The sequence below is a fragment of the Chrysochloris asiatica genome, unplaced genomic scaffold (genome assembly GCF_000296735.1).
Source record: "Chrysochloris asiatica unplaced genomic scaffold, ChrAsi1.0 scaffold00032, whole genome shotgun sequence".
In the NCBI taxonomy this organism is placed as follows: domain Eukaryota; kingdom Metazoa; phylum Chordata; class Mammalia; order Afrosoricida; family Chrysochloridae; genus Chrysochloris; species Chrysochloris asiatica.
Window position 1 is genome coordinate 19669459 of NW_006408550.1, and position 16096 is coordinate 19685554.

Consider the following 16096-nt stretch of genomic DNA (forward strand, 5'->3'; position numbering starts at 1 on the left):
CAACAGGACAAGACAAGAGGAAATTAGATTGCCCACTAACTTAGAAAGTGCCCTGGCAGTGCAGTGCTGAAGCATTCATCTACCAAGTGAGAGGTTGGTGGTTTGAACTCAGCAAGAGGAAAACATATCTAGTTTGCTTCTTCAAAGAGAAAGCTGGGAAACCGATGAGGGTAGTTCTACTCTGCCCCAGAGATAGCTACTCTGCCCTAGAGATAGCTAAAGAGCTTTAGTGAATTTGAGCTCCTAGAGTGGCAATGTGGCGCTGTAGGCTAAGCCCTGGACTTCTAACCTCAAGGATGGCATTCATGCCCACCAGCAACTTCCATGCTGCTATAAGTAGGAACCAATCTGATGCCATTTAACCACCACAACAAAGATGATAGTATTTCCTTCTAAAGTAGATGGTTGTTTGAACAAAATACTACACAGCTTCTCTCTTGCCAAGTTTCAGAAATAAACCCAAACTGTGTATATTCTAATAACTCCTCCTTTGATAAACAGCAAACAGGGGAAACAACAATGAAAAGGGGCAGACAAACAAGCGAATGTTTACTTGCTACATTCAGCTGTGCTAAGCAGCTTGAAAGATAACACTGTAGTATGCTTTAATGAAATAATCAGTTCAGCAAGGCTAATTTAGCTTAATATTTAATATGTAGCTGAAATTAACCACCACCTGCTGTTCCCATGTAGCAGTTACATGTGTAAAGTGTAAGGACTGTCATGTTGGATTATTAGGTTTGAGCATCTTCATATTAAGTAAGAAGTGTCGAACAGTAGCATCGACACTCAGCATAAGAAAATTAAAATGAGGAAAACAAAATTGAAAAACTTAATTTCAAGGATATTATTCTGACTCTCGAAATTTCTATGTGAGAGGGCAGCAAACTGCTAGCCTTTTTTGCTATCATGAGATATTATTTAATCAAATTAGGAATTAAGACGACGTCTGGTGCCAGTGTGCTGTGTAAGAGGAGCTAGATTCTCTGCTGTGGAAGTTTCCCAGTCCTATGGTGGCAGATGCATCAGGATTTCTTGTGTATCTACTGACAATGTGGGATCAAGGCCATGAACTAGAGGGTATGAACAGAAATAGGTCATCTTTCTAACAAACTGTCAGCAAACAGGTGTTTATAACAACATTTCTAAAACTTGAAATGGGTCTTGGTAGAAAGTCTCCAAGATTTCTACTGTATTCAGGACCTCCATTCTGCAAATTAAAGAGTGTTCTGGAGTATATGTTGTTGTTGTTAAGTGTCATTGAGTCAGTTCTGACCTATAATGAACCTGTACAGGTTTTCCGAGGAGTGCACGGTGTATACTATGAAATTCTTCTTCTTTTTTTTTTTTTTTTTATAATTCATTCTTCAACTCCATAGTTCCCAAAATAGATATTTCATGGGACTATTATTTAGGATGGAGTCCTGGTGTGGTGCTGTGTGTTAATGTGCCAGACTGTAAAGCCATTTGAACTGTAAGGTCAGTGTTTCAAGCTCACCAGCTGCTCCTTGGAAACCCTACACAAGCTCGCTAGGTGACAGAACCCACTCGATGGCACTTAGCAGCAACAACACAATTATTTAGGAATGCAAGGCTGGTTTGAACTGCAAGATCGGCGGTTCAAATTCACCAGTCACTCCTTGAAAACTCTACACAGGGTTGCTATGAGTAGGAACAGACTCGAAGGTACTTAATGGTGAAAGTTGGACCATGAATAAGGATTTATTTAGACTGTCTTATGGTTAACATTAAGGAGCTCTGATAGTGTAGTGGTTACGAATCGGGCTGAGAACTATAAAGTCAGCAGTTCGAAACTACCAGCTGTTCTGCGGGAGAAAGATGAGGCTTTCTGCTCCCATAAAGATTTACAGCCTCGGAAACCCTGTACAGGGTCGCTATGAGTCAGAACTGACTTCACGGCACATAACAACAACAACATGGTTAACTTCAGACAAGCCTTACTTCTGAAGTTTTTGAGGCCCAGAATCATCTTGATTATAATTTTGGGTTTTCCACCGGTCAGTGTTTCACCTGTTAGGACACACCCAAAATTGTTTCCTGAGAAGAATCTCTGGTCTGCCTCTAGGGATTCTCTTAGCACCTGGTACTAAGGCCTGGCTACCAATTTGGATGAAAAAAATCTCCATATGCCATCTTTATTTCCATAAATAAGCATTTGCATCTGCCATCCATAAACAGAGTCTGTATGCCAAGCACTTGCCAAAGGAGCATGACCTTCAAATTTCTAATGCCTAGGGACATTTGAGCCAAATATTTATAAATCTATAAACTATGATCAACTTTTTCATATCTCTATAGGTACTATAGGGTAAACCAGGATAGTTGATCCTATAGTGTTTAACCACTATAAGGTAAACGAGAAAACCAGGATAAACACTGGTCTGCCAACCCACTAGCCACTCCTCAGGGTTGCTGTCAGTTGGAACTGACTAGATGGCACTTAACAACAGAAACAACTAGTTCTCAACCCTAGGGGCTCGTTAGTACCAGGCATACAATTTGGATCTCTGCTTCTCAAACCAATATGCACATTAAAATCACCTGGGAAATGTTTAAATACTACCACTTCCTGGGCCATCTCAGACTAAATAAAAGAAAATCTTGGATCTTGGATGTGGGTCAAAGCTTGATTCAGTCTTCTTACAACTTCTTCTAGGTGGTTCTTATGTGCACAGCGGTAGAAAGATGCCGACACCAATACAATTACACTGGCATCTAGAGAGAGAATGAAACTCACCCTCCCAAAAGTCGCATTCATGCAGAAAAATCACTTTATCTTAATCATACGAGCTCACAGTATTATCTGTTAAAAACTTTCAAATGTCCTCATCTGTTCTGCTGTTGTCATTTAATGACTAGCTGACGGCATACACTTTGGGCTCAGAAAGCCTGACTCCAAATCCTGATTCTTCCACTTGTCTTAAGCTCTCTGATCCTTAGTTTTCCTGTATCAGAATGAAGTGTTACTGCCATCATCATCAAGGGGTGATGAGGATTCGACAGGGTTCTGATGAGCCGTTGTTGTCATCTAGTCATTTCTGGCTCATAATGACCCTGCCCTTTGAGGGCAGAAAGCCTCATCTTTCTCTTACAAGTTGAGCAACAGCCAGTAATTTCTGTTGTTGTTAAGTGCCATCGAGTTAGTTTCAACTCACAGTGACCCTACGTAAATTGAAGGAAACCCCACCCAGTCCTGCACCACCTGACAATCGCTGCTACACCTGAGCCCATTGCTGTGGCCACTGTGCCAATCTACCTCATTGGGGGTTTCCATCTTTTTTACTGATCCTCCACTTTGCCAAGCACAATATCATTCTCCAAGGACTGGTCCCACCTGATGATATGTCCAAAGTATGAGAGGCAGAGTCTGTCCATCTGGCTTCTAAGAAGAATTCTGGTTGTACTTTTTCCAGCACAAATTGTTCTTCTGGCAGTCCATGGTCTTTTAATATTCTCATCCAACACCATAACTAAAATGTTTCAATTCTTCTGCGGACTTCCTTATTCACTGTCCAACTTCTGCATGCATATTAGGTTATTCAAAATACCATGGCTTGGGTAAGGAGCACTTTCAGTCCTCAAACTGACATCTTTGTTCTGGAGCAAAGTATTGTGCAGCAGATTTGCCTAATGCAATATGTCATTTTATTTCTTATCGCTGCTTACTTACATAAGTGCTGATGGTGGAGCGAAGCAAAATGAAGTCTTTGACAACTTCACTCTTGCTCCCATTTATAATGATGTTACATACTGCCTCAGTTGTGAGGGTTTTTGCCTTCTTCGCATTGAGATACAACCCATATTGAACATTGTAGACTAGAATTTTCATCCATAATTACTTTAAGTACTCTTCACTTTCAGCAAGCAAGGTTGTATCATCTGCAAAACACTAATAGTTATCAATTCATCTTAATTGTATGTTTGATCAATTTCAGACTGAAGAAGGTGCTAGAATTCTTCAATTTCATCATCACTGTCTTTAGTGGTTGGTGCATAAAATAGCGGTATTAAGTAGTCTTCCATGTTGTTGTTAAGAGCTGTGAGTTGGTTGCGGCCCATGGCAACTCTGTATCAGGTTTCTGAAGAGTGGATGATGTCCTTGAATTCCTGCTCTTGTGGTTCAAACCCACTTTGCAGTCCAACACATTAACCCATGACTTGCTACACCAGGATTCCTTGTAGATGTATGGATATTTTTGTATCACAGACAGCATTATACTTCAGGATAGCTCTTGAAATGTTCTTTTTGACGGTGAATGTGATGCCAGTCCTCTTCTGTTTGTCATTCCCAGCGAAGTAAACCATGTGATTGTCAGATTGTAAATGGCCAATACCAATCCATTTCAGTTCACTAATGCCTAGCAGTTCCCTCTATACCACTTTATGGCCAATCACTTCCCCTTTGTTCACTCTCTGGCAAATACCATTCACTTTCCATTCCTATAATTTTGCCTTTTTGAGAACAAATGGGTCATTCAATCTTCTGTCATTTGGGTCTAAATTTTTTTCCTTTGCATTGGTTTTACCTGTGATGCTGTGTGAATCAATGGCTCATTTAGGAAAAAAAAAAAAAATAACATTGAGATTTTTGGTAAAAGTTTACACAGCAAGTTCAGTTGTCATTTGACAATGCCCACACAAATCGTTCAGAGACATTAGTTACATTTATCACAATGAATCACATTCTCTTAATTCTCTTCCAAGAGAACTTTGGTTCCAGTACCCTAATTTAATTTCCTTGCCACCTTATTTTCTCCTCTTTGCTTTTAAAGACATTGAGTAGGATTGGTGTCTACTCTTTTCTAAATGTTTGGAGTCCAATTTTTCATAGCCATCGGCTATGATCTTTTTTATCTCTGTGGGATTGGTTATAATGTCGGTGATTTCATTTTTAAATTTGGCCTTTTATCTCTTATGTTTTGGTTTTCTTTTGTCAGTCAGTCAGTACTTTGTCTGTTGTACTAATCCTTTCAAAGAAGCAATGTCTGAATTTGTTGATTCTTTCTATTACTTTTCTATTTCATTTATTTTTGCCCTGAACTTTATTATTTCCTGGTGTTCTTTTTCTGGTAGGTTTTTGTTTATTTTGCTCTGCTTTTTCAATTTGTTCTAGTTATTGGTTTAAGACAGTGACTTTGGATCTTTCTTCTACTTCTTACTATAGGCATTTATTGCTATCATTTTTCTTCTCAGCGCTGTTTTTTGTATGTTCCAAAGGTTTGATATGTTGATTTCATTTATGTTTGATTGTAGGATTAAAAAAAAAATCACTTTTGATTTCTAACGTTTATTTTGGTTGTTGGTTTGCTAAGTGTCCTGAAGTCAGTTCCGACTCAGAGCAACCCTATATTGGATTTCTAAGGAGTGACTGGTAGGTTTGAATCGCTGACCTTGAGGCTAGCAGTCCAATGCTTATCCTACAGCACCATATCAAGATATTTTAGTAATGTATTATTTAGTTTCCATGTATTTTTTCCCTTATTTTTCTGTTGGTAGTATCTAGTTTCATACTGTTATAACCAGGAAGATGATTTCAATCTTTTTCAATTTGTTGAGGCGTGCTTTGTGTTCCCACGTATGGTCTAATCTGGGAAATGTGGTCAATTCTAGAAAATGAGCCATGTGCACTGGAGATAATGTGTATTGTTCTGATGCTGGGTGAAGTATTCTCATACTGGGGGTGCGGTGGTGGGGAGAGTTCAAAAAATTCATGGGAAAGTAGAATGAAAAGATAATGGAATTTTCCATATACTTTTTGAAAGCCCCTAAAAAATGTCTATTCGGACCAGTTGGTTTATGGTTTTCTTTAAGTTCTCAGTGTCCTTAGGGATCTTCTTCGGAAATGTTCTGTCTATAATTGCAAGTGTTGTGTTGAAGTCCTTTACTATTACCCTGGAGTTGTTGCTGATTTTCTCTTGGAAAGCAGTTTCTGTGCCTTTACTGTTGTTCTGGCTCTCTGGGAGTCCAATAATTCGAACGATCGGTTTCTTAATTGCATCCCATATTTTGTTTTGGGTTTCCTTTGCTGTGCTCTTTTCTCTTGAGACTTGACAACTTCAGTTATTTTGTCTTCTAGTTCATTTGTTCTGTTTGACTCTATTGTTGTTGAAGGTATACCTTGCTTTTTCTAATTCAGTTACTTTATTTTTCAATTCCAGTCCTTTTTTAAAAAATGTTTTTGTTATCTCTCATTTTTCTCGTCCTTTTGTTTCCTGATCGCTTCCATCTTGAATTCTGTGTGCTTTTCACTTTCTCTAAACATACTTAGCACTGGACTTGTGACCAACAAGGTCAGTAGTTGAACTCTTCCAGCCATTCTTGGAAACACTATTCAGGATCACTAAGAGTCAGAAATAACTGGATGGTACACAACACCAAGGAGTGTGAAAAGTGCCACCTGCCTTAATCTAGACTTCATAAGAGAAATCACCTCTCCTCCATGCTTTGCTTTTGATTGGTCCTTCTTGTGCGATAGAGTGTTTTACTATTTTTGTTGAACTTGGTCCGTTTTGCTTTTTTTTAAAAAAGAATCCTTTAAAATGTTTATTCTGGTTTTTATGGGAATTTTTTTTTTTTTTTTTTGGATTGGGCATGCTGGTGGTACCGTGGTCTAGTACTCACTTGACAGATGTGTCAGCCCACAGAGGGTCCCAATCCTGGCAATGCCACAGGGCAGTCCCACTGAGTATTGAGGCAGAATTGACCCAGGGGAGGGGGCACTGTTTTCTTCTCCTGAGAACCACTTGAGGACACTCTTATCCCTAGGGGTTTTTTCCAGTGCAAATTCAGACAGGCTGGAAGCTGGCACTCTGGTCTTCAATATGCAAGGACAGAGGAGGGTGTTACCTAGACTAGCGTACACTCTGATGTAAGCGGTGGCGAAGGTGGGGGATGCTCTCTGCCTTTTCCCTATGGGTGAACCTGCACAGGCTCTCCCACGGTGTCCTGCTGTGGCAATTTCCCCTTGCTCTGTTGACTTTGCAGTACTGCAGACCCACTGCCCACCTTCCTGGTCTCAGTGAGATTACAGCACTCTCTCACAGTGGCATGGTCTCCCTTTGCCCCCTCCAAAATGTGCAGCCTGTAACTTACCTGAACCAATCTTGTTGTTGTTAAGTGCCATCAAGTGGGTTCCAACCCAGAGCGACCCTGTATAGTGTTTCCGAGGAGCTGCTGGTGAGTTGAATCACCGACCTTGAAGTTAAAACTGGCTGTGTACTTGCAGTCCAGCGTATTAGCCCGCAGCACCACACCAGGGCTGTTTGTTGTTGTGAAGTGCCACTGAGTCAGTTCCGACCCATAGCAATCCTGTATAGGGTTTCCGAGGAGTAGCTGGTGAGCTTGAACCTCCAACCTTACTGTTCAAATGGATTTGCGGTTCAGCGCATTAACCCACAGTGCCATACCAGGGTTATACAGCTTTACAAGAAGGCTACTGCTTCCTTGGATTAATTCCCCTTCTGTGTTCCCTGCTGGTGGTGATGCCCAGACCCATCCCAAAATGACTGTGAGGAGTGAGTGCCTGCCATGTTAGCTGGTAGGTTGTCCCATTCGGTGTCATCTCTCTCTTCCTCTGTCCACCTGCTGGACTCACCCTGACTCTCCAAAGCTCAGTTGCTTTCTGATGTTTTGTAATCTCGGATTTTTAACTGTTGAATGGGTTAGGTGCTGGGGGAGGAAACAGGAACATGCACTCACTTCACCATCTAGATCTGGCTCCCTTAGCCTTTTTATTGTTGAATGGGATGTCATTGATTGGACCTGACACCATTTGGCTAGCCTTTCTTCTATTTAAGGCTATTTAGGTTGTCGTTTCCAGTTTTTACCAATTCTGAATGAACCTTTTATACATGTCCACATGTACGCATGTGGCCCTGGCCACAGTCGGCCTAGTCTGTCTGGACAGTCATCCACACGCAGTGCACTCAGCTGTGCCTGCCTGACACCACTATCCCCACAGGTTGTCTGGGAAACCACAAGACTTAGGACCAACACAATGAGAAGGTGCAGCTCAAGGCCAACAAGAAGACAGAGAAAGGTCTTCAGAAGGACAAGCAGTTTTCCAGGCCAGGTACTCCCTGTTACTTCTGGGGGCTGGTGAATGTGGCAAAAGTACCACAGTGAAGCAGCAGAGGCTTGTGAATGTTAAGGGCTGTAGGGGAGATGGTGAGAAGGCGATGAAAGTACAGGACATCAAAAACAACCTGAAAGAGATCACTGAAACCATCGCGGTTGTTCCCCCTGTGGAGCTGGCCAAACCTGACAGCCAGTTCTAGTGAACTACATTCTGAGCATGAGGAACATGAGTGACTTTGATTTCCCTTCCAATTCTATCAGCATGCCAAGTCCCTCAGGGAGAGAAAGGAGTGGGTGTGCCGGCTATGAGCATGCAAATGAATACCAGCTCACCAACAGCCACCAAGTCTTCCTGGACAATACTGATGTCATAAAACAAGCCAACTATGTGCTAAGCAATCAGGTTCGGCTCCACTGCCACATCCTGCCTTTGGAATCTTTGAGATCAAATTCCAGGTGACCAAGGTCAAATTCTACATATTCAATGTGGGTGAACAGTATGACAAATGCCAATGCTTCAATGATATGACTGCCACTATCTTCATGATGGTCAGCAGCTGCCATAACATGGTCACATGGGAGATCTTGAAGCCCTTCAGGAGCGTGTGCAACAACAGATGGCTGTGTGCCAGCTCTGTGATTCAGTTCCTCAAATCCAAGAGCAAGGGCTACTTTCCTTACACCACTCCTGAGGCTGCTACTCCCAAGCCAGACAGGACCCATGGCTGACTAGGCCAAGTACTTCACTTGTGGTGCGAATCAGCACTGTCCCTGGCAATGGGACCAATGCTAATGTCCCAGCATAACTTGCACCGTGGACACCAAGACCACTCACCAAGAGTTCAGTTACTGCTGCTGCTGTCTATCAACCAGCCCATGCACTCAATACGAGGAGCTGCTCCAAGGAGGCAACCCCAAATTTAATGAAAGTCTTGGTGGTGGAATGGAGTCGGTTCCGACTCATAGTGACCCTGCATACAGTTTCCGAGGCTGTAAATCTTTATGGGCGCAGAAAGCCTCATCTTTCTCCTGTGAAACTGCTGGTAGTTTTGAACTGCTGACCTTAAATTTAGTAGCCTGACTCGTAACCAGGATGCTACCAGAGTTCCTTAATTAAAGTCTTAACCACAATTAATTAAGTGAACCTTAGTCCTACAAGCAGTTAATTACCTACCACAGGGCACGATTAACAAAGCAAACTCTTCCCTTCCCAATTATTTTGAGAAACCCCCTTTCCCTTCAGCTTGCCTAAGTGTTCCAAATTTAGAACGTTTAAGGCAGCCTACAGAGGTTCAGGCTCGCCAGCTGCTCCTCAGAAACCGACTCCATGGGACACAAAAACGAAGACGACTTGGCGGCCTACAGAAAAAAGAATTAAAAGGGCCACGAAAGTTACTTCCTACTTTCTGCAAATACAACAAAAGTAGCAAAAAAAATAAAGAAAAATAAATAAATAAAAAAATGGAAACACATGAGATATTTTGTGCAGTATTTTAAAATCATGGTACTGTTGTGTTGTTGTTAAGTGTCATTGAGTCAGTTCTGACTCATAGCGACCCTGTATGGACTTTTTTAAGGAACAGCTGGTGGGTTTGAAGCACTAACCTTTGCAGGATCCAGTTTTTATCCTATAATACCACACATTAGTAAAAGCTGAGTATGGGGAAAACAAAAACACATTCACACATAGGTTTTTGTTTGGACAAAAAAAATCTAAAAACCCATGGGTAAATACTCAAGAGTTCAATTGCTGGGACACATGGTAAGTCTATGTTTAACTTGTTAGGAAACTGGCAGGTTTGTTGGAAAAACACTTTGGAAGCCAGTGTCTTCCAAGGTGGTTGTATAATTTCACATTCCTACAAATAACTGAGAACTTTTGCGATTTTGCCTCCTTGTCAACATTTATTACTGTCAGTTTTTGGATTTTAGCTATTTTAGTAGGTGTACAATGGTGTTTTATTATGGTTTAAACCTATTTTTATGTGCTGTGTTTCTTGTTTTTCGAATTAAAATGCTTTAGTTTGAATTAAACACAAATTTTTGATTGGGAAAAAAAAACCTAATGAACTTCAATTTAGAAACTGTCATAGTTTCCGTGTACTACCCAAACAAAAATACCACAAGTGGGTGGTTTTAAAGAACAGGAATTTATTGTCTCACACTGGGGGGCTAGGGGTCAGGACTATGCTGTGACCACTCCTTTCAGCTTGTGGCAGCCTGGAGGGGGGGGGGGTTCTTGATGCTATGGCTCCTCACATGGCATCTCCCCACATGCCTGGGGCTCTCGTTGCCCGATCTCCCCTTTTATAAGACATCTGCAGATGGGATTAGGTTTAAGACTCACTCTACCCACTATGACCTCATTGACATAGCAAAAGAAAGGCTTTATTTCCCAACAAGGTCGCATTCCCAGGTACAGGGGTTAAATCTTCAACATAACATTTTAGAGGACACCTTTCAGTCCTGATGTGGTACTTTAGGATCAGCACTGAACTGGGAACCACAAGGTTGGCAGTGCAAACCCACCAGATGCTCCTCAGGTGCTCAATAAAGGGTCCCAAGGAGCTGGAAGTGACTGGAGGGAACTTACCACAACAATAACAATGCAATCCATAACAAAACCCAAGCTCACCAGACACATATTAATACAATTTTAGACCATAGATTTTAGGTGAGCCACTGTAGGATAAGTGCAGAACCACAAGGTCGGTTTGGACCCCAAGGTCAGTGGTTCAAACTCATCAGTCCTTTCCTGGAAACTCTATACTGGATCACTATGGGCTGGAAATGACTCGATAGCACTTAAAACAACAACAACAACACGGTGGTGCTGTGGCGATGTAAGATAAGCATTCAACTGCAGTCATTTGAACTGCAAGGTCGGCAGCTCAAACTCACCAGCCATCCCTCAGAAATTCTATATAGGGTCGCTACGAATAGGAACCAACTCAACAGCACTTAACAACAACAACAAATGTCTTTCCTCTTCAAATTAAACACACACTTATTGTTTCTAATTATAAATGTGAGTAAAATATACTAAGGCGACGCTACCAACAGCCCTGCCCTGTAGAAGTGATCACTGCTTTATTTCAATTGTGTGCATGCTCACCTGCTCCCAGGCTGCAGCTCTAACCATCTAAATCCTAAAGCAGACATGAGTACCAGAATGAACACCAGTGTGGAGGAAGGATTAAAGACAAGCTGAATTTGGAGAGAGAGAGGTGAGTGCACGTACAGCAGTGATTCTTCAACACTGGTGTGTGTCAGAATCACTAAAAGGGCTTGTTAGAACAGACCGCAGCACCTCACCTCCAGCATTGTAGAGGGAGCAGATCTAGACGGGGGGCACAGAATTTGCAGGTACTGCTAACACTGATGGTCCAAGACCACACATGGAGAATCCTTGTTGAGCATTCTACACCATGATAAGGAGCCTGATTTTTCTTCCCAAATAAAAAAGATGTCACTGGAGCCTTTTAAGAACAGCGAGATGTGATTTAGTTTGGACTGTAAACTGATCATAGTGGTTAAAGTATATGTGAGGCATGACAGGCCTTGAATTAGAGCAGTAACTGTGGAGGTGTTAAGAGGGGGATAGAGTCTGGAAAGCTGACAGAACTTGCAAACAGATTGTGGACAAAGATGAGAAAAGGAGAAAGGGGGGCTTGTTTGTAAATGTTAGCTATGTATTTGGATATATAAATCTGGAGCTCCAAGGAAGAAGAATAACAAAAGTTTGGAAATCATAAACATAAAAATGATGTTTGTATCATGGAACCTACTAAGTCCTGGTGTGGCATTGTGGGTTAATGTGCTTGACTACAGAGTAGGTTTGAACCACAAGGTCGGCAATTCAAGCTCACCTGCTGTTTCTTGGAAACCCTACACAGGGTCACTATGAGTCAGAACTGACTCGATGGCACTTAACAATAACAACAGAAACTAAGGACATTGCTATAGATCAGTGGTTCTCATCCTGGAGTGATTTTTCCCCTCAGCTCCCCAGAGACACTGGAAATCCCTGGAGACATGTTTGATTGTCTTGCTATGAGGCGACTGTTGGCAATGTCAAAGGTCAAGGGGACTGTTGGCACTTAGTGGATGGAGGCTAAGGATGCTGCTAAGCATCATTAAATGTACAGGACAGTTCTGAACTACAAATAATTTTCTTTCTCAAAATGTGAATACTGTTGAGGTTGAAAAAGTGTGGAGCAGATTTTTAAAACTATCTTTCATGTGTGAAGAAAGAAGAGGCTCAAAAAGGCCTTTCACAGATATACAATTGCTTGGAAAATAGAATGCTTAGTTACCTAATTAAAAAAACTATTTAATAAGCTATTTTACCAACTAAGAAATAAATTTAAAACAGCTCAAGAATTACAGTAATAGCATTGCATCTAAAATGGTTGCTATTAAATACTAAAATATCATTATAATAAAAATTAAACTAATTGTTGCAAATTGGATTACAAAACTGAAAGCATATATTAAACATTTTTTTCTTGAAAGAAAGAAGGTAAAATCAACATAATTATATCTCAAAAACTCAGATTCACAAATCCATAAAGACAACATGTAGTCTCTATTACTTTCTTTATGCTACGCTACCTCTCTAACTCTTTGTACACATGAGTACAAGGAGGATTCTAAACGTTCCTTGGAAAATTACATCATTTTTTCTGAATTTTTTGATGTCCCTTTATGTGTGAGAATGAACAGTGTAATCTAGCTCTATTAGGTATTAGTAGATAATAGATTAATAGCATGAAGAAAACATTACAACCACGAAGAAGCACTCTAGACTGTGATGACAGTCTCACTACTTGGAAGAATAGGGATAGACACACAAAATCCCTTGTTGTTGTTGTTAAATGCCGTGGAGTCGGTTCCGACTCAAAGCGAGCCTGCACAGGGTTTTCCAGGCTGTAAATCTTAACGGGAGCAGAAAGCCTCATCTTTCTCCCGCGGAACAGCTGGTAGTTTCGAACTGCTGACCCTGAGGTTAGCAGCCCAATTCGTAACCACTACGCTACCAGTGCTCCTTCACAAAATCCCTAGAAATGGAAAATTCTAATAGTACAAAGGAAAAGGTTTTGAAGTGAACAGAAATCCTGTTGTGTTTTGTTTTTTTTTTTTTAATTCCAATGTGCAAAGTGATCCTAAAACCTTTTACATCTAGCATAACACGAGCTTTCTCACCAGAAAATTTCAAGTAAGATTTCTATTGAGTTTGCTTTTTGGAAAGTATCAATGAATGCAACTTAAAAGTTGGATAGGACATATTCACAGTATAGAAGGGAACGATCGCATATATGTTGTTACTGTTAAGAGCTGTATAGGGTTTTGGTAGTGATTGCTAAGCTTGAAGTGCCAACGTTATGGTTCAAAGAGACCTTGCAATTCAGCACATTAACCCACAGGGCCACACCAGGACTCCATATTACATATCATTGGATCACATTTAATTCATAGTAATTCATAATTCATAAATAGGATTGCAGGTAATCTTTCACACAGAGCAGTGCTGAGATCACACATCTACCCTAATATTAACGCTTTAACTACTGGCTGAAGCTGAGGGTTGTTGTTAAATGTCGTAGAGTCAATTCTGACTCATAGTGACCCTGGATAACGGTTTCAAGGCTTTACATCTTCAAGGGAGCAGAAGTTTCATCTTTCTCCAATGGAGCAGATGGCAGGCATGATCCGGGGACCTTGTGATTTGTAGTCCTGTGTTTATCCTATGAAGCCACTACACTCTCTGCAGCTGTGTGCAGTAAGGGTGTTTTGGGATTAGAAAAAACATATATCTAGGTAAAAGAAAGGAAATATAGAAAAAAAAAATCACTGTTGAGAGACGTGTGAGGGAGACTTCACAGAAAAAAATGAAAGAGGAAAGAGAGACAAATGCATTTAAGAGACATTCGGTAATTAGTCTAATCACAATGAACATTAAGAGAAGGAAAACTTTCAACATAGGGATGGATAAAAATATATTAGAGAATTATATTCCACCAAACAGATCTGTGTTGGAAGAAGTATAGCCCGAATGCTCCTTGGAAGCTAGGATGGCCAAACTCTGTCTCTCCTACTACGGATATATTATCAGGAGGCACCAGTCACTGGAAAGGATATGATGTTTGGTAAAGTAGAGGGCTGGAGAAAAAGAGGAAGACCACCAATGAAATGGATTGGTACAGTGGTGGCAGCAACGGGCTCAGGTGTAGTAACAATTGTGAGGTTGGCCCAGGACTGGGCAATGTTTCATTCTGTTGTGTATAGGGTTGCTATAAGTCAGTACTCACACCTAACAACAGCAACAACAATGAGGCCTAGTCACCAGTGCCATTCACACTCAATGACCAAAGACACACATGTGTGACAGAGATGATAGAATCAGTGACAAGCTTTATGAATACAGGAGTATTCACTTTCTACATTAAAGACAAGTGTGTTTCTTAATCAAGACATACATACTGGATTCAACGAGAGGTTAGAGACACATTTTAGATAATCTATGACTAGAGAGTTGATACAGGCCCACTTGAACACACGGAATCCAGAGAATTTTAAATGGTGCTACCTTAGACACAGAGAGCTGAGCACAACTCACCCTTCCCAGTTCTTTATCTTCAAGGGCCAGGACCCCAGTACTTTCTGTGAAGAGTTTTACTTTAACCACAGGTCGAGGATGGGTAGTGGTGAAATCTCCTTGGGTCCCCCATCTGCAAGCAAGGAAGAAAGCTTTCCTTTAAAACACAGCATACATTTTCTCCCCCAGAGAGCTCGGTCCTGGTATGGCGCTGTAGGATCAGCATTAGACTGCCAACCACAAGGTCAGCAGTCTAAACCCACCAGCCGCTCCTTAGAAACCCTCAACAGGGTCACTGTGATCGGAACCAACTCAATGGCATTTTAATAACAACAAAATTTCATCTGTGCTTCACTTCTAACAGATGGCATAGTCAAAAAGAAAAATAACAATAAGAGATACACTTTATAGTTTATAAGACTTATTCATCTGTTCAAAATCAAGTATGTTGGAGGAATAAACATAGGATGAAATAAGAATTTAGGTCATGGTGAAGCAGTGCACCCACAGCTACTGAAATCTATTTTTTAATTAATTCAAATGCAAATGATCCCATTTCTGTGTGGTTGAGGGCTATATTTATGTAAGGGGAGGTTTCTCAGTAAACTATTTTTCACAAGCCAAATATTTGACCCTCATATCTTCTTGGAAAGTCTAAAATAGGCATTTTATTTAATTAAAAAATAAGTGGTGGTAATTATTTCAGGGCTATTGCTTTATATGATTTTTTAAAAAAACTCTTTTCTCAAAGAAAGAAATTGGCTTCCTATTAATACGAACATTTTGCAGTTAATTTCCCAATACACTCTCTTAGGAATGGAATAAGTCTGCCGGCATCTGGCTTTTCAAATCATCAAAACAAAACACTATGTTTCCCTGGCTTATCTTTTAATTAATAGCATCTTGTCTTTACCACACACCAATTCATTCTGGCTTATTTAAAAACTTAACTGACATACACCTGATATTAAAATATCTTAGCATTTTTTCTCAGAACTATGAGGGATTACAAACGAGACTGAGCACAGCATGAATACAATGCTATTGCACAAAATACCACATAAGTGAAAGAAAATATGAAATTTGACAAAATTGGGACTCATGTTAAAAATAAGTCACCATCCAAAAAGGCAAAGAAGAAGTACAACTCTATTTGCAGATGAAATAATCCTATACTTAGAAAACCCCAAAGACACAGCAAAAAACTACTAGACCTCATTGGAATATTCAGCAAAATGTCAGGGTACAAGATCAACATACAAAAATCAGTCAGATTCCTCTACACTAGCAATGACAGCACTGTAAAGGAAATTAGAAAAGCAGCATTATTTACAATCATCACCCAAAGGATGAAATATCTAGGAATGAATCTAACCAGAGAAACAAAAGACTATACAAAAA

At 40.5% G+C, this 16096-nt stretch overlaps 1 protein-coding gene across 7 annotated transcripts in view; it reads right to left on the reverse strand.

Moving 5' to 3' along the window:
* The window catches only part of CADPS2 (Ca++-dependent secretion activator 2), a 613140-nt gene that overhangs the window by 305058 nt on the left and 291986 nt on the right, over positions 1–16096 (reverse strand). For all 7 annotated transcript variants that reach the window (XM_006859326.1, XM_006859330.1, XM_006859327.1 and 4 more), the window contains exon 7: positions 14717–14828. In XM_006859326.1, the coding sequence (XP_006859388.1) occupies positions 14717–14828 (112 nt within the window). The remainder of the gene's footprint in view (positions 1–14716; positions 14829–16096) is intronic.